Source organism: Peromyscus californicus, unplaced genomic scaffold (genome assembly GCF_007827085.1).
Source record: "Peromyscus californicus insignis strain IS unplaced genomic scaffold, ASM782708v3 Scaffold_4__1_contigs__length_199733344, whole genome shotgun sequence".
Taxonomy (NCBI): Eukaryota; Metazoa; Chordata; class Mammalia; order Rodentia; family Cricetidae; genus Peromyscus; species Peromyscus californicus.
In genome coordinates this window covers 145,877,310-145,896,350 of record NW_026294562.1, presented here as the reverse complement: position 1 = coordinate 145,896,350, position 19,041 = coordinate 145,877,310, and the positions used below count along the sequence as shown (strand labels likewise).

The 19,041-nt window shown below is 39.7% G+C and overlaps 1 protein-coding gene across 4 annotated transcripts in view; it reads left to right on the top strand.

Moving 5' to 3' along the window:
* The window catches only part of Herc2 (HECT and RLD domain containing E3 ubiquitin protein ligase 2), a 173,911-nt gene that overhangs the window by 54,785 nt on the left and 100,085 nt on the right, over window positions 1-19,041 (top strand). For all 4 annotated transcript variants that reach the window (XM_052713854.1, XM_052713856.1, XM_052713853.1 and 1 more), the window contains exons 18-27: window positions 2,860-3,088; window positions 3,654-3,778; window positions 5,134-5,312; window positions 9,568-9,752; window positions 10,382-10,537; window positions 11,398-11,583; window positions 14,003-14,173; window positions 14,853-14,956; window positions 15,879-16,029; window positions 18,822-19,036. In XM_052713854.1, the coding sequence (XP_052569814.1) occupies window positions 2,860-3,088; window positions 3,654-3,778; window positions 5,134-5,312; window positions 9,568-9,752; window positions 10,382-10,537; window positions 11,398-11,583; window positions 14,003-14,173; window positions 14,853-14,956; window positions 15,879-16,029; window positions 18,822-19,036 (1,701 nt within the window). The remainder of the gene's footprint in view (window positions 1-2,859; window positions 3,089-3,653; window positions 3,779-5,133; window positions 5,313-9,567; window positions 9,753-10,381; window positions 10,538-11,397; window positions 11,584-14,002; window positions 14,174-14,852; window positions 14,957-15,878; window positions 16,030-18,821; window positions 19,037-19,041) is intronic.

The window sequence follows — 19,041 nt, the reverse complement described above, 5'->3', positions numbered from 1 at the left end:
GAGTGCTAACTTTAGGAAATGGTCTGATTTTATGGATTGCAAAACAGTACCAAAAAATTAGGGTTGGTGAAATACTGCAATTATTTTTTAATTTTCCTCTAATAGAATTTTTAAAGAGGCCATACTCAAAATGTACTTTTTTGTTTCCCCAATAGCCAGTTGAGTTTCTCATCATTGCTTATATAACCTTGTCTTCTAGGTTCAGCTCATTTCCTCAGATTCCTTCTTCATAAAGGTTCCCCCAGCCCCCTCAGGGCATGTGAGATGTAAAGTCTGAAAAAAAGTTTGCTTACTTTACTTTTTCAAGATAATTTATTAAGGTTCAAATTTTAAGTTAAAACCTTCCCTCTCCCCCCAATCTAGTACTGAACCTAGGGCATCACACATGCTAAGCAACTACTTTGCCACTGAGCAGCACCCTGGCCCAGGTCATCTCCTTTTTAGTTGGCACTTTGAAAATGTTCTGCTGAAAATAGATCTTCAGTTGTTGGTGAGAAGTCTTTCACTGCTACACTTGCTGCTTTGTAGTTAATACGGCTTTCTCTCGAGTAGCTTCTCAGATGTTCTGTCCAGGTGGATGTTTTCTAGGTGTAACTGGAGGTTCCGGATGTTACTTAGCCTGAGGTTTCGTGGCTTCATTACATTTGAAGTTGCTGTCTGCTTTTAATCTACTTCTCCCTAGAGAATGCTTAACAAATTGTTGGGCTTCCTTCTGTTTTCTTTTTTTTTTTTTTTTTTTTTTTTTTTGGTTTTTCGAGACAGGGTTTCTCTGTGTAGCTTTGCGCCTTTTCTGGAACTCACTTGGTAGCCCAGGCTGGCCTGGAACTCACAGAGATCCACCTGGCTCTGCCTCCCGAGTGCTGGGATTAAAGGCGTGCGCCACCACCGCCCGGCTTGGGCTTCCTTCTGTTGTCTTGCCCACCATGACTTCTTTGGTAGTTTTAAATGTGTCTCTTTTGCTGTTCATCTCTTAATTTTTTTTGTTCTAAATGGTTTACTCAGTTCTTTCCTTTCATTAAAAAATTGTGTCTTTAGCTCAGTAGATCCTGTTATTGAATTACCTATTTATTTAACAATTATTTATTTGGAGAATTTTACAAGATGCTGATTCAAGTGCATTTCCCCAGCCCCAGTTCAACTGGAGCTGCTGTGTATACAAATAAAAAGTATGACTGTTACTTAGGGCAGGACTGAGAGTGTAGAAGGGACAAGAGGGAGCTTGCCTGGCCCTGCACACTTCCATCTTAAAGGGTTTTGTTCTTGTAACCGTTTTCCCTTTCTAGAATTTTGAAGCCTTTGTTTTAGTCACAATATTTTTGTCTTCTGGCTTCTGTTCTTTATTTTTTTAAGAACTATTTTTATTACCTGTGTTTATGTTTATTTGTGTGTATGTCTGCGTGAGTATATTTGTGTGGGTGCTCATGTATGCCAGAAGAGGGCATCAGATTCACTGGTGTTGGAATTACAGTCGTTGTCAGCCTGTGACATGGGTCCTAGGAATGAAACTAACCTTTATAACTAACTTCTCTCAACTGCTGAGCAATGGTTCCTGCCCCAACCTTAAAACTTTAATTTACATTTATTTATCTGTACTTGTATGTGTAGTTCAGAGGTTACTTGGGGAAGTCAGTTCTCCTTCTACCATGTAGGTCCTAGGGGTTGAATTCAGGTCTTTAGACTTGCTGGGAAGTGCCTTTATTTGCTATGTGGTCTCACTGGTCCTCTGAGCCTTGATTTCTTAGAACATTTTATGTATACCTCTTCCTTTCTTTCCCCTTTTTTAAAATCACTACCATGCCTGGGATGTGATTTTCTTTGACAAAGGAGTTTCCTCGTGTTAGTTTGTTGCAGATATAAAATGCCTTGTTCCTTTTGGTAGTGAGGTCACCTTCAGTGAGTGTTTGTCAATGGCTTCTCTCTGGTTCAAGCTATTAAGGTGACCCTAGGAGACAGTTTTGTATTTGCTTCTGTTGTGTTCTAGGGTTTTACAGGCTGTAGTGGGTTCAGGTGCTCATTTTGGCAGACTTCTAGGGAAAGCTCAGGTTGAGCCGGTGGTTGTGAAGAGCTTAGGGATCTCTCTTTGTTCATTGGTGACTGATCTAAAGCCGAAAGTCTGGGCCGGCCTTTTGAAACCAGAACCTTTGGCACCTCCTGTGTCAGTGTTCCTGTTTGGCACTGAGGACTTCTTCCCTTGTGTACTGTAGTTTGGCTGTCTAGTTTTAAACAGCAGTTAGCTGCAGACATTTCTCTGTTGGGTGCACATCGTTGGGGGGTTGGATTGATGGTTGCTACTTCTACATTATTTAGTCCTTTGTGCTGATCTTACACTTTCAGTTACATATTCAGAGCTGGGTAAGAAATGGTTTTTGGTTGTGAACCTAGACTTTAATAGCTGAGCCATCTTACAATAAGGTTTCCCAGGTAATGTGGTTACATTTTTTTAATGTATTTTAAAAAATTAAATATTTGAAACAGTCCCAATTTAAAAGTTTTAAAGTTTTTCAGGGCTAACATTGCTATAAGTGGAAAATTCAGTGTATTCTAACTACTTCATCATGTACAAAAAAAAATTTAAAATAATGTATAAAATTATGTCCAGGCTGCATGTATAAGGTATATATACTAAATGAATTTTGTGCAGTGCATGAGTCCTTTAAGGTTACCTCATATATGTGAAAATATTCCAAAATCTGAAACATCTAAGCATTTTGGATAAGGGATATTTAACCTTCACTGAGAGTTAATTTTGTTTATATAAATAACATTTCAAATTAAGTTTTATTCAGTCTTTTTTATTAGAATCTGGAAAACTACATTTGCTTTTGGGTGTTCTAAATAATTTTCTTTTCCTTTTTATAGTTGCATGCTGCCATTAGTCACCAGGTTGACCCGGAATTCCTTGGTTTAGGTCTGGGCAGTGTGCTCCTGAACAGCCTGAAGCAGACTGTGGTTACCCTGGCCAGCAGTGCAGGGGTGCTGAGCACTGTGCAGTCAGCTGCCCAGGCTGTGCTGCAGAGTGGCTGGTCTGTGCTGCTGCCTACAGCTGAGGAGAGGGCCAGGGCACTCTCAGCACTTTTACCCTGCACAGGTGAGCTTTTGTGAGGTGCAGAATGGGGCATAAATAGGAATGTAGGGAGTGAATGAAAAAAAGAAATAAAAAGGAAAAGAAAGGACATGACTGCTCCTAGGTATGGTGGAGGAGAAGGTTTATTGTAGATATGTGGGAGAGCATCACCAGAGTTCATGACCCTGAGCCATGTGAGGAGATAGGGGAGGGGAAAGGAGAGGGAGAGAGAGGAACCAGGTGCATCAGCCAAGAGGGCAAAAAAAAAAAAAAAAAGTGTTTTTGTAGGTTATCTACAAAAGGGGTAGGTAACCAAAATGGTTGGATTATATAAGGAAGAGCAGCCCAGCCTCCTAGGCTGGAGAGTTCAGGGTAGGAGGCGGGATATGTAAGCCAAGAGGACCTTGTAAAAGGAGAGGTTGAAGGATGCTAGGAGAACTTGGCTTCCACAATCTCTGATATATTAAATAGGCACCTCAGCCACTTGTCCCAGGGTTTGAGATTTAACGGGGAGGAGGAGATGGCACTTTTACTCAAATTGGCAAAAACAAACATTAAACTAAACAAAAACAAAACCTTCTTTGTTCAGTTTCAGGCAATGAAGTGAACATAAGTCCAGGCCGTCGATTCATGATTGATCTTTTAGTTGGCAGCTTGATGGCTGATGGAGGATTAGAGTCAGCTTTAAACGCAGCCATTACTGCAGAAATCCAGGTATGGCCCTAGGAGTGCATAGGAGCTGATGAGTGATTTCACTGAGTGTAGAGTTGAGATTGAAAACTGTATACTCGTAATATGTAGAACTCGTGACCATAATCATTGAAGAACCCAAAATTCAAAACTTTTAGTTACATACAAATCTTTAAAATTTAAAACTCTTTGGTTTTACTGATTTAAAAGTGTTTGAAGTATTATTTGTGATAAAATGATCTCATCTTAAGTGTCTGCTTCAGGGAATTTGGTAGATAGTCCCATCACATAGATTACTTCTTTAACCAGGAAGATCCTTCTTATGTCCCTTTGCATTCTTGATACTCTGCCTCTAGATTTGAATGTCATGTAAGTCGAATTAGATAGTGGGTACTGGTACCTCTTCTTGTACCTCAGTTGATGGTTTTGGTATTCATCCACATCATTGTTTGTGTTACTACTTTGTTTTTATTATTGGGAATTATTTCATGGTTTTTTATTATTGAAACATACTCAGTTGAATAGTTGTAACACTATTTGTTTATTTAATTCCCTGTTGAAGGATGTTTGGTTGTTTTTGATAAGTCTATTCTGATCATTAGGATCATTAAGTTCATTAAGGATCAGATGAGAACGTGATGAGTGATAATCCCTTGAGAATGTGTTTTTCTGGTAACTGAACGCTTTGGGGTGGCATTTGCTGAGTTCTAGGATGCGTATATGCTTACATTTTCCCCAGAGGGGCTCTGTTCCCTACATTTGAACCAGCTGTGTGAGAGCTGCAGCTTTTTTCCTGACCTTAAAAATGCAGACTGTATGAGTCAGCTTACACTCAGTATTTGTTAGAACTGGTAGCAAATGTTTCAGTGACTTGGGACTGGAGAGACAACTTGGCAGTACATACTGGCTGCTGCTCTCCAGAGGACCTCAGTTTGATTCCCAGCACTCACATGATGGCTCACAGTCATTTAACCTAAGTTCTAGTGCATCTGATGCTATCTTCTGGCCTCTGCTGTCACTAGGCACATGTTGCCCAGACACACATGCAGGAAAAACCCTCATACACATAAAACAAACAAACAAACAAACAAACAAACAAACCCAACAACAACAAACAAACCTCAAAACAAAACAGAAAGAAAGAAATATTTCAGTCACTTAATAGTGACTGAAGAGCCAGGCTGATCAACAGGTGATCTCATAGGATCAACAGGTGACTCCATAGGAGAATAATGTATTTAAAACCATAGCAAGTAAGAGGTGGGGTTTCTGACCAGATATGCAGGCAGGTGTCAGTTGTGTGCATCAGCATCTGAAGCTAGGACTGCTGTGGTGCTAATGAGGTCACTGTTCACTACTATGTATTTTATGAATTATAGGATATAGAAGCCAAAAAAGAAGCACAGAAGGAAAAAGAAATTGATGAACAAGAAGCCAATGCCTCAACGTTCCATAGAAGTAGGACTCCTCTGGATAAAGACCTAATTAATACTGGGATCTATGAATCGTCTGGCAAACAGTGTTTGCCTCTAGTTCAACTCATACAACAGCTTCTTAGGTAAATAGCATTAGCTGTGTTATTTTTGTAAGCAGTTTCTGTTTTGAACACTATTTAGTGAAATCTAATACTGAAGCGTCAAGAATGTGTTTAGCTATTGAAGACTTACCCTGAAGATTGCCTCAGATAGACTTTAGAATGAAGAGAAGGTTCTTAAGCATGGGTAAGAAGAGAGAATATGAAGAAACGAAGAGCTTTGTAAGACTTACAGAACAGCTGGAGTGTCAGGAGACAGAACAATATTCTTATGCCCATTAATAAGCAAGGAAATGCAAATTATAACAATTATGACAAGGTTACTTCTTAAAACCTCATTGTACTATTACAGAATTCTATATCATAGTTTTATATGTATGTAAAATAATATATATGTTACTTTTAAGACAACTTTTAACTTAAATCAAGAACTTAAAAGAATAGTGAATGGTTCTTTGGAAAGTCATTTTTAGAAGTAGTAAGAATAAAGTGAATTCAAACTGTCATCAGAAGTTAACTTGAGAAGGACCAAAGTCAGACATAGTTGGATAACAAAGATAATTCAAAAAGCAAAAAGTCAGTGTGACTTGGGAAAAGAATTTATTAGAAAATGAAATGGTCACGTTCTGCTCTCTGTGAATTTAGGCCCTTTGTTTATTATGTTTTCAATTTTGGGAGAAGAGGCAAGGAGATAGATTCGTATAACCAGCTTGGTCTTGAATTTCCTGTGTAGTTAAGTGTGGCCCTGAACTTTCAAATCTCGCTGCGTCTTCCTTCCTAACATGCCTTGATTGTTTTTTTTTTTTTTTTTTGAGGCAGGGTTTCTCTGTATAATAGCTCTGGCTTTCCTGGGACTTGCTTTGTAGACCAGGCTGGACTTGAACTCACAGAGATCTGCCAGCCTCTGCCCTCTGAGTGCTGGGATTGTAGGTGTGTGCCACCACCACCTGGCTTCCTAGATTGTATTTTATAGCCACAAAGAAAGTAGAGCTCTAGTGGACTGGCCTAGGCAGTTGCCCATAGCACAGGGGACTGGTAGTGGCAGCAGCTCTGTCTACCTGTTTGCAGTAGTTGTAGGGTAGGGTGCCTGATCTCTTCAGTAGATGAGTGGTGTAATTTTGGTGATTAAGTTTTTAAACTAGTTGTTATTATCAATTTTAGTTAACACTGCTTTTAGAAACTTTAGAAATTAAAAACCAATAGAAAGGGCTGTAGGGCTGGGGGTGGGCTCAGTGGTAGAGTGCTTGCCTAGCATACATGATGGTTTCAGTCTCCAACACTCAAAGAGTAAATAAAAACACACAAACACACACCAGTAGTTTTTGTCTATACTGGGTTCATATTGAAATGGTAAAATTTTCAAAGTATTTGAATGCGTTGGCTTTGTGTCACTGTGAGAAAGGATTTATTTTGGCTCATGATTACATAGGTTTTACTCCATGGTAAGTTGGTTCTGTTGCCTTTGGGACTGCGATGCATCTTGGTAGGAGTGTGTGACAGAGCAAAGCTGCTCATCTCATGGCGGCTTGGAAGAAAATAGAAACATAGGAAGGGAGGACTCCCAATATCCCTTTTGAGGTGACCAAAATTCCCAGTGACCAAAGTTCTTCCTACTGAGTCCTACTACTTCAAGATTCTACCACCTCCGACTAGTGCCCAGCGGAGGACCATGCTTTTATTATCTGGGCTTTTGGGGCCTGCCTCCCAAAACTGTAGCATGGGGTAAATATGTTAAATTTTGTGTGTTTATTTTTTCTTTTATTCGCGTGACTAAATTGCATATAGGTGCTGTTTCTCTTGCTCTGTGCCATCCTTACAAGGTTTCTTCCTCTTCAGTGAGTGTGTTTTTATCCCTATGGCACATGTGTGCCACGGAGTTATACCTGTTTTGCCTCACAGACTCTTTGGAAATCAGTCAGAGAATCCACAGCCTTTCATTAGTAGAACACCTATAACCTAGGCTGTTAAGATAAACATATATAATGTGTCTTTTTTTGCATGAATAGACAATTTTATTCTTCAAATAATGATCAGAAGATATTACGTTGACTTGGTTATTTCAGTTTTTACAAAATAGTCTAAAGATGTAAGAGAACTTAGAAACATTTCCTGTCATTTACTCCTTAGAAATGTAGGTTGATGAAATTGATCCTTGCCAAAAGTAATCAGGAACAGGTTTCAGAGTGATTATGCTAGCAAGGTGCTACAGAATATTATGTACGTGTGAAAAGAAAAGAGTTCTTATGTTTTTGTAAGTAGTGAACCCTATTACATATTCTGATTATAGATCTGAACTTTATAATAAGGAAATAAGTTAAAGTTTTTAAAACTTTATTTTAATTTTATGTGCATTGGTGTTTTACACCTGAGAATGCCAGGTCCTCTGGAACTGGAGTTACGGACAGTTGTGAGCTGCCATGTGGGTGCTGGGAATTGAACCCAAGTCTTCTGGAAGAGCAGTCAGTGCTCTTAACCACTGAGCCATCTCTCCATCCCCCAGTTAAAATTTTTATACCATTTGCTCCTTAAGATGTATCATTTTATAAAATATTTATTTTTATTATTTTAAATTATGTACGTATGTGTGTGCTGATGTGTAGGTATGTGAACGTGAATGCAGGGCAGGTGGACATGGAATCCACAGGCCTCAGATCACCCATGGGTGCTGGCAACCATCTTGCCAGCCCCACCCCACCAAGATGTACCTTAAGTGCCAGATTCTAGACCAATTTCTTCTGTTGTAATGTTGTCAGGGATAGTTACCAGGTAGTGCGTTTGACAGGGGAGGAAGTGGGGCCTTACTATGTGCTCATTGTAATGTGTGATCAGGGTGAGGGCCTACAACTGAGGAAGCCTTTCAGTGTAAGTTAAATTACTGTAGGAGCCCCAGCCACTCATTTTTTTTCTAACTGTCCTATCTTCATTCACAGTGCTCAGTTTTATGGTACTGACCCCACGATAGAAGCTATTAATACTTATTCTCAACTATCTGTTATTACTGTAGGAATTGAGAAGCCCCCCAAGACATAGTGTTGAAATTCTCAAAGAATAAATAAAAATATTATTATTTAAAAATAGAAGTGGAGCCCTTGATCTTTTCTGATGTGCATAGGTTTCCAGGCTGGTCTTGTGGGGATTATGGTAGATGTTGGTAGCTTACATATATTCCTGCCTGGAGCTGCTGGGATAGTGTCAGCCTTGGAACCAGGCCTGAGTTTGGCTCTTGTCTTTCTCTATGTTTTCCTTCATTAACCTATTCCTTCCTTTTTGTTTTCTGAACCAGAGATCAGTCCTGGCTCACTTGGGGCAGGGACTATGGTTACTTGGCAAGTATCCCATCTGGTGTTCCCTGTACCCCTAAACAGATTTCATGCTGACCTCAGTTACCCCTTGCTTATGTAGATATCCCCTTTTTTCCCCTCTCCCAAAATTCATGAGTCCTTGTTGCAGAATCTAGCAGCATGGTTCTGATGCCCCTCTCTACTTCTGCCCTTGTTATTTTTACCCTTGTTCCTTTGTATTTGGTCATAGAACAGGAACCTCCACTACTTTATAGTGACAGAATCTCATGACTTCCTTCCTTCCTTCCTTCCTTCCTTCCTCCCTCCCTCCCTCCCTCCCTCCCTCCCTCCCTCCCTCCCTCCCTCCCTCCCTCCCTCCCTTCCTTCCTTCCTTCCTTCCTTTCTTCCTTCCTTCCCATGCTGAGGGCTCAAGTCACAGTGCACAGTGATTGCTATTCCTTGGTGCGGTGTTTGAACATCTGTTTTTCTAACCAGGGGCAATTTATACTCATTAGTATTCCCTCCTATAATCTCTGCTCAAAGGATCCCCATGTGCCACAGCTCAGTGCCATCCTTGAGCAGATGCTCAAAGCATACTTGCAAAGGCGGTGTAGTGATGTGGAGCATCTTGACTTTTAGAACAAATGGCATTTATATTTGAAGTACTCCTCTGGAGAAAATAATAGAACAGTTTTTTGCTTTCAAAGGTTTTTTTTTTTTTTTTAAATAGGACTTTTCCCTTTTGAGCAAGATCTGCTCTAATTTTGTGTCATTGTTTGATGCTCTGTAGGAGCAAATTGGTAAAGCTAGGGGCTTTATTAGATCTTTGACATCTGCTCAGTTTGGAATGAGGGTGTGCTTGCTGCAGATCCGCCTCACACATATGGGTTGGGTAACTTACATATGGTCTATGCTTCTGATAAGTAGTTCATGTCAAGTTCTTTCCTTGGCTTTTTAACAGGAAATTTTAGTTTTTTGCTCTCTCTTCCCCTACTTAGAAACATTGCTTCTCAGACTGTAGCCAGATTGAAAGATGTTGCTCGCCGTATTTCGTCGTGTCTGGACTTTGAGCAGCATAGTTGTGAGAGATCTGCTTCATTGGATCTGTTACTGCGCTTTCAGCGCTTGCTCATCAGTAAACTTTATCCAGGAGAAAATACTGATCAGATCTCAGATATTTCCAGTAAGTTTTTTAAAAACATAAAGTGTCTTGTACATTTGGAGCTTTTAAATTTTGTTTTTGTTTTGTTTTAATTTGTCCATTCTGTATATCCAGATGTAGCTCTCATATTAAATACACCAATTTTGGAAGCTACATTTTTAATCTACTTTTTGGAGTGTATATATTTATATTAATAACTTTTTAAAGATTTATTTATAAAAATTCATTTTGTGTATATGAATCTTTTGTTTGCATGTATGTGTGTGCAGCACTTGTATACATGGTGCTCACAGAGGTCAGAAGAGGGCATCAGATCCCTGGAACTGGAGTTATGGATCCGCCATAACTTGCAGGTTGTAAATTGCAGGAACAACAACTACTTTTAACCATGAACCATCCCTCCAGCAGTGGAGGCACTATCATTTTACTTACTTGTCTAAACATTTAAATTCTTAAGATTACCAGGCATGTAATGAAATTCATTATCCCTTTAGTAGATGATATAAAAGAGCCAAAGGCTGAGGGTAAATAAGTTCTTATTTAGGAAAATAGGTAAATGATCTCTTCTTGGAAGTGAAATAGTAGAACAATTCAATCATCAGAGTAAATTTTTAGTAGTGAAAATGCAATTTTCTAAATCTTCCTTTAAGGTCCTGAGCTCATGGGTGTTGGTTCTTTGCTGAAAAAGTATACAGCCCTTCTCTGCACACACATTGGAGATATACTGCCTGTGGCAGCTAGCATTGCTTCTACCAGCTGGCAGCACTTCGCAGAGGTCGCCTGCGTAATGGAAGGGGACTTCACAGGTACCTTTCCTGCATTTCTTTGTTTCTTTGTTTGGTTGTTTGTTGGCCTTTCTTGTACTTTGACTGGACATATGTTGACTCATATGTTAGTTTAGGAGACTGGTAAAAGCTATGTTGTATCCTTTGCTGATAAAACTGTGTGTTCACTCTTCATTTTCTAGTCCCCTTGTTTTTTCCCTTCTCTCTCTCCCTCTCCCTTTTTGTTAAGTAAGCTGGAATTGCAATCTTACAATACAAATGGAAATGTAATGAGATGAATGGTTAGTATTTAATTTCCTTTTGACTGCATAAAAATTAATTCTGCTTTCAGAATCATGTGCTAATTTTGTGAGATTATTAGAGCATTCTTTTTTAGGGCTTATTTTCAGATGGTAAGAATGTTGCCAAGCATATACTTTTTTAAGTAAATCATCCATAGGTAAAATAAGTCTGTGTTTTGAAAAATATTTTTGTTGCCTAGAGAGTTCAGTCTTATAACTGTACTGTTTGTTCTCTTTAAGAAAACAGTATTATAGCCAGGTGGTATGGTGTACACCTTTAATCCCATAACTCAGGAGGTAGAGGCAGGTGAATCTCTGTAAGTTTTAGGCCATCCAGGTCTACAGAGGGAGTTCTAGGATAGCCAAGGGCTACACAGAGAAACCCTGTTTCAAAAAAAAAAAATACAAAAAAAAAAAAAAAAATGAAGAAATATGCTAACAGACAAGCATCCTTATTTTGTGACTTAGAACCTAAACATAAAGCAAGGTTATAAATTCTGGTTTTGTATCATTGAACTCAGGCCTCTACATGCTAGGTATGTCTGCAGCCCCAACCCACACTCTAAAAATCTTACTGACTTTTTTTTTGTCTAAATATAGGTGTACTCCTTCCAGAGCTAGTGGTCTCTATAGTGCTTCTGCTCAGTAAAAATGCTAGTCTCATGCAAGAGGCTGGAGCAATACCGCTGCTTGGAGGTCTCCTGGAGCATCTGGATCGTTTCAACCACTTGGCACCGGGAAAGGAGCGGGACGATCATGAAGAGTTGGCCTGGCCTGGAATAATGGGTATGCCATCTTTTTTTTTTTTTTTTCCCGAGACAGGGTTTGTTTGTGTAGCTTTGTGCCTTCCTGGAACTTGCTTTGTAGACCAGGCTGGCCTCGAACTCACAGAGATCCGTCTGCCTCTGCCTCCCGAGTGCTGGGATTAAAGGCATGCACCACCACCGCCCGGCTGGGTATGCCATCTTAACTGAAAGCACTTTTGCTTAGGAAAGTTTTCTTTGTCTACTGTAACTTGAAAAAGGAAGTCTAATTACTTCCATTTTCACCGATGGCCATATAAATGGGAATAGAATGTAATCCAAATAAGAAGAGATGTAGGTTACATTTAAGAGAGAAGTTTTTCTTTCAGGAGTTAATTCTGAAATTTAGAAAGTTTTTGAAAGCCCTTTCCTGGGTGGTATTTCTAGAAGTTACTATAGGTATAGTGCAGCCCAGGAGACAGTTGATAAGGCTGACTCCCTGAAGTTACTCAGGCTGTTTGACATCAGTGAACAGGGAATTCTGCATTCAGTTGAGTTTGTCTTTGTAGTCACTGTCTGTAGTATGCAGCAAGTTGAAACAAAACTCTGACTTCTCTAGGTTTTGAGCTATGGAATTTTTGAAGCTGAGGCTAAGGCACTGTGCTCTGTGTGGTTCTGGTTTCCTGGGCTGGGAATTAGCCATAGTTGCGGTTCAGCTTTCCTGAAAGCTCTTGCTGCCTGAGATTGTTCCCCTTTCCCTTTTACATCACAGGCTTCACCCAAAGCTGACAGAAGTCTAAAGAGAATCGCCTTGTATGTCAAATCAAGTTTTTACATTTTCAGAAAATTTATTTTGAATACAGTTAATACTTAGTTCAGTCCCATTTATCTATTTTTTTTTTTTTTTTTTTTTTTTTTTTTTTTTTTTGGTTTTTCGAGACAGGGTTTCTCTGTGTAGCTTTACGCCTCTCCTGGAACTCACTTGGTAGCCCAGGCTGGCCTTGAACTCACAGAGATCCGCCTGGCTCTGCCTCCCGAGTGCTGGGATTAAAGGTGTGCGCTACCACCGCCCGGCTCCATTTATCTATTTTTATTTCAGAGTGAACTAAATGTCGCTTATTTTGTTTTCTCTGCTAAATTTTATCAAGGGCATTAAATTTGATCAATATTTTACTTATTTTAAATCTTTTTTTCTTGATACTGTTTTTAAAAAATGCTTTCATTATTATTGTGTGTGCGCATGGTTATGTTGAGTGGTGGTGGTGCATGCGTACCACAGCATGAGCATGGCAGTCAGAGGATAACTCTGTGGAGTTAGTTCTCTCTGTCTACGTTTGTGCAGGTTCTGGGGTTTGAACTCAGGTGTCTGGCTCGTGTGGCAATTGCCTTTATCCACTGAGCCCTTGTCATGTGTAACTTAACACTAAGGGTGTTTTAAAAAGCCATATGGAAATATGTTATTTTATAAGCTTCCTAAATACATATATAATGCTCCTCCCAGTAACTGTGGGTTGCCAGATAAAAAGCCCAGTGGTAGCCAGGTGTGATGGTGCATGCCTCTAATCCCAGTACTTGGAATACAGAGATCTCTGTGGGTTCAAGGCCAGCTTTATTTGCATATTGAGTTCCAGGCCAGCCAAGGGCTATAAAGTGATAGTGAGTCCCTATCTCAAAAACAAAACTCAAAAACTAAAGAATGCCTAGTGAAATTCCAATTTCTTGGTGGTGGATGTGGGATCCTCTGGGCAAGCTGGCTAGTTAAAATAGCCAAATCAGCTTGCTTCAGATTCAACAATGAATAATGAATTTGGTGGAGTGTGATCTAAGAAGACAACATGCATCCACCTCTGGCTTTCTCACACCTATGCACACATAGGTATATTCACACTTACAGATGTGTGCCCACATACATGTGAACATATATATGTGCAGACATGCACACAATATACCATAAACATGCAAAAAAAATCCAAAAAACCCTTTCTGTCTTAGGGTTTTTATTGCTTTGAAGAGACACCATGACAACTCTTATGGAGGAAAACATTTAATGGAGGTGATGGCTTACAGTTTCAGAGGTTCAGTTCATTATCATCATGGTGAGGAGCATGGTAGTGTGCAGGTAGATGTGGTACTGGAAGAATAGCTGAGAGTCCTACATCTTGCAGGCAATAGGAAATGGTTTCAGACACTGGGGTATATCCTGAGCATGGGAAACCTCAAAGCCCATCCCCACAGTGACACACTTTCTCCAACAAGGCCATACCCATTCCAGCAAAGCCACACCTCCTAATAGTGCCACTTCCTATGAGATTATGGGGGCCAATTACATTCAAACTACCATACTTTGCCTATTCAAATTTTCTTTCTTTTTATATTGTAAAAGTTTTATTGTATTACATTCAGCATTTAGAACCATAGCTACTATTAATCTGTTGACTGATGTTTGGTTTCTGTTTTTACAGAGTCATTTTTCACTGGCCAGAACTGTAGAAATAATGAGGAAGTGACACTGATACGCAAAGCTGATTTGGAGAACCACAATAAAGATGGCGGTTTCTGGACTGTAATTGATGGAAAAGTATATGATATAAAGGACTTCCAAACACAGTCATTGACAGGAAATAGTATTCTTGGTAAGGCCTCACTTTTTATTTCATAGTTAAAAAGTGTATGTGTTATTTTAAGTAGAGTCCTCAGCTTACAAATGAATTCTTACATTATCTCCAGGTATAACAAAATTTAACAAAATGTATCTGTGACTTTGGTTTTGTCTTCACAAGAAATCTGGACTCAAGTTGAAAAATTTTTCACCATCGTGTTTTTGTTTTTTTTGAGAGACAAGGTTGCTATCTTGGAGAAAGCTCTGTAGACCAGGCTGCCAGTCTGATCTTGAACTCAGAGATCTGCTTGCCTGTGCCTATAGAGTACTGGGATCAAAGGCCAGTGCCACCATGCCCAGCCTACATCTTATTTATTTATTTATTTATTTATTTATTTATTTATTTATTTATTTATTTATTTATTTATTTATTTATTTATTCGTTTGTTTTTTTGAGACAGGATTTCTCTGTGTAATAGCTCTGACTGTCCTGGAACTCTCTCTGTAGACCAGGCTGGCATTTTTATTTTCTAGTACTTTTTAGAACTTATTCTGAATTGGCCCAGGCAAGCCTGTGAGAGTGGCAGATTCTACCATGCCAGCCAGTCACACTTCGTAGTTGAACCAGACGCACTTCCTGTCTGCTGTGTCTCTACTAGAGCCGTCTGAACAATTGTATTGAACTCATACTGCTGTTTCCCTTCTTGTTTCAGCTCAGTTTGCAGGGGAAGATCCAGTGGTAGCTTTGGAAGCGGCTTTGCAGTTTGAAGACACACAGGAATCTATGCATGCGTTCTGTGTTGGCCAATATTTGGAGGTGAGGCTGTGGGCCTGTTTTTAGTGATAGGCAAGATTGTGCCAGTTATGGGATGACTTTTTAACCTTGTTATCCTAATATTTGGACATAAAATGATTATGTTGCAGGATAGTTTTGGTGAGTTTATTTTTTGTATGTTAATATTTATTATATGTAAGTCTTGAAAAGTTAATGTTTTGTCAGAAATAGAGAAATGTTTCACAAAAAAAGACATTAAACTTTGGCCTTATAGTTTGTCAACTACATAAAACTTTAGAATGGCTTACTGTCCTAGAAAAAAGTGAAAGAACTGTAATTCTTCAGAAAGAAACACGTCTTTGTTGCAAATTCGTGAATATTGGGGTTTATATATTTGGATTGACCTTCCAGACATCAGGAGGTAACAAAAGTCAACACATGCCATAAATGAGGCTTAAGGCATTTTATGAAAGGAAAATGAACTTCATGCGTTATCTGAGGTGACTGGAAAGTTTGATTTTTTTCACCCAGAATTACTGATTTCCTGACCACATGTGGTCACAGCTCCCTGCTCTGTGATGATACTGCTGTATGTTCACTGTTCTCATCGATCTCACTGTTCCTGTGCATTCAGTGAGTCAATGTACTTTCCTGAAACACAGTGCACAGCCATTTTGAAATATCTATTTGATTCTTTAAGGGCGTATCCTAGTTCTGTCATTTAATGATACTTCTCCCGTTTCATGCCCTAGAGCTGTTGTTTGTTTTCTCCTGTCTGTTCTCTAGTGTGTTATACGCTGTTAATTGGGTGCTCTAATGTGAACTTATTACAGGATGTAGTAACAAATGTTTGTAGCACCTTCTTGTCCTCATCATGGCAGTAGATCTTACACACATAAGCAGCTGGTCTTTTTGGTGTTACATTTTTAATTAACTTTGTTTTCTTAACTCACAATCTTTTTAGCCTGATCAAGAAGTTGTTACCATACCAGATCTGGGAAGTTTGTCTTCACCTCTGATTGACACAGAGAGAAACCTGGGCCTGCTTCTTGGATTACATGCTTCCTATTTAGCAATGAGCACACCATTGTCTCCTGTGGAGGTTGAATGTGCCAGTAAGAACAGTTTTACTTTTTGTTAACCAGATTTATGGTGCTGCACTCTGGATAGAAGCACATAATAGGAAGGGCACTGTCGAAGAGGTCAGGGACCTTCAGCTGCTTATTAGAGTGGATATCTAGAGAAGACAAGATGGTCTCCAAGTCTGCTAAGCTGCCTGTGAAGTAGACTACTATTTGTATTCCTTCTTGAGACTTATACCGGTGGAGGATGAGTTTCACATAAATGAGCAAAGGAGGAGCTAGGAATGGAAGGAATGGGTTGAAGGAATGGAAGGCACTGTGCACCCTGGTAGGTGCGGCCCGACCCAGTGCCAGGTCAGAAGCTTGCCTCTGGGGATAAAAGGTGCTTATGTTTTCCATAGAGCGAAGTGATTAGGATCAGATCAACTCTTGTGTTTTAAAAGAATTGATGTAGCTATTTGTGAAAGTTCCCAAGTACTTCAAATCTAAGTATCCACTAAGAACACTGAATACATTCCCAAATCCTCAGTGAAAACCTGAAGTGATGTGCATACCAGTAATTTTCTAGTGAGGTTTCCTCCAATGAGGCATAAGCACCTACACTTAATACTCCTAATAACCACAACAAAAGGTATATTCCTGTTAGATCTGCCTGATCCTGTGTCTCAAATACAGTACACACAGCTCTCCTTTCCAGTCCATTGCTTTCCCATCTCTAAGATGTTCTCTTTTTAATGATCATGGGTTGTTTGTTAAAGTGCTATCTTATTTCTTTAGTTTTATAAACAGTTTATATTAAAGGTGTTCTTTGTAGAAACCTTTCATGCATACTGTTTTCTTGACTGCATGCACAGTATCTTTGTCTTTTTGTAGAACCCAGAATGCTTAGCTGTCACTTCTTCTTCCTTTAGCATAGTGGTGATCTTCCACCTTCATGCCCTTGATATGCCTCTGCTGTCTTCCTTATTACTACTGGAGTTGAGTGCTTAGCTGTGTAAGGAAGCTTTTGCTGCTTTCACGTGTGAATGTCTGTTTCTGAGTTTTCAGGTGGTGTGTTAATTTTTTGTTACCATAAGAAATAGCATGACTGGCAGGCCCATTTGGCTACATTACCCATGGTGAATGAGATCACTTGATAACACAGAAAGCCAGAGTGTGATTTAAGAATGAAGTTCAGGCTTTTGTAGTAATTGTTCTCTCTAGAACTAATCAGGGTCCTGTAGTCACTATACCTATTTATTCCATGGGCACAGCCACAGTAACCTACCTCTGAGGACCTTCCACTGGGCCCCACATCTTACAGATTTCATCACATCTTAACATCAAAATATTGGGGACCAAGCTCCCAATGTAAGAATCCTTTGGGGACACAGTCAAACTGTCTCCAAACAGTACTTGTGAAACCTGCCCTGGGTTCTAGTGTTAGGCTTTTTAGTTCTGTTCCTGTTGCTCTGATAAAACACCTTGGCATACAATAGCTTTAAGGGGAGAAAGGGTTTGTTTGGCTTACTGTTGCAGGTTACAGTCCATCATTGTGGGACAGTCAAGACAGGAACTTTAAGCAGCTAGTCACTTGCACCGTCGAAAGCAGAGAGAACATGAATACATTCATGCTTACTACTCACCTCACTATTTCCATTTTACACAGTCCAGGACCCAAATCCTGAGAATGATATCACTCAGTGAGCTTAGGTGTTTCCCAGGTCAGTGGATGCAGTCAAGGCAATCTGCCACAAAAGTTCACAGGGTCCATCTGTGTACCAGGCCTTTTCTTTTGGGCCACCAACCAGCTCCCAAATCATGACATGGAGACTTACTAATAGTTTTGAATGCCTGGACTAGCTTAGGTTTGTTTCTGGCTAGCTCTTTTAACTTAACCTGTTTTTCTTTATCTGCCTTTTGCCTTGGGGCTTTTTTTTTTTTAACCATTTTTTTTTTTTAAAGATTTTATTTATTTTTTATGTATACAGTTTTCCATCTGCACATATCCCTGCAGGCCAGAAGAGGGCACCAGATCTCATTACAGATGGTTGTGAGCCACCATGTGGTTGCTGGGAATTGAACTCAGGACCTTTGGAAGAGCAAGCAGTGCTCTTAACCTCTGAGCCATCTCTCCAGCCCCCAGCCTTGGGGCTTTTTACTTTCCTTGTTTCCATATATTTTACTTTGACTGCTTCTCATGTCTAGCTGGCTGGCGGATGCCTGGCTTCTTGCTCTGGGTGCTTCCCTCGCTCTGTCTTCCTCCTCCTCCTCCTCTTGTTCCTCTTTCTCTCCTGAGCCTAGATTTCTCCTCCTGTCTATTCTCTCTGCCTGCCAGCTCCACCTATCCTTTCCCCTGCCTAGCTATTGGCTGTTCAGTTCTCTATTAGACCAATCAGGTGCCTTAGGCAGGCAAGGTGAAACAAATGTAACATCTTTGCATAATTAAACAAATGCAGCATAAACAAAAGTAATACATCTTCACACAGTCAAAGTAATATTCTGCAGCATAAACAAATGTAATACATCTTTGCCTAGTTAAAATAATATTCCACAACATGTCTGATCTAGACAGTTCCTTATGGAGAGTCTCTTCTCAAGTGATTTTACATTGTGTCAAGTTGACAGTTCAAACTAATCATCATACCATAGTTAAGGTATATTGGGCAATTAGAAAGTATTACTTTTACTCACATCGCTAATATAGAGTTTTAAGTATGTTAGTATGAATGATGCTGATTTTCCTTCTTGAAACTGAGAATTCAGTTCAGTGTGTGTGTGTGTATGTATGTATTTATTTCTGAAGAGCCAGTTTCTCTTTAATGAATACTTAATATGTTTTCTAGAGTGGCTGCAGTCATCAATTTTCTCTGGGGGTCTACAGACCAGCCAGATTCACTACAGCTACAATGAAGAGAAAGATGAGGACCACTGTAGCTCTCCTGGCGGCACACCCATCAGCAAATCTCGACTGTGTTCTCACAGATGGGCCCTGGGTGATCATTCTCAGGCATTCCTGCAAGCCATCGCTGACAATAACATCCAGGACCACAATGTGAAGGTGAG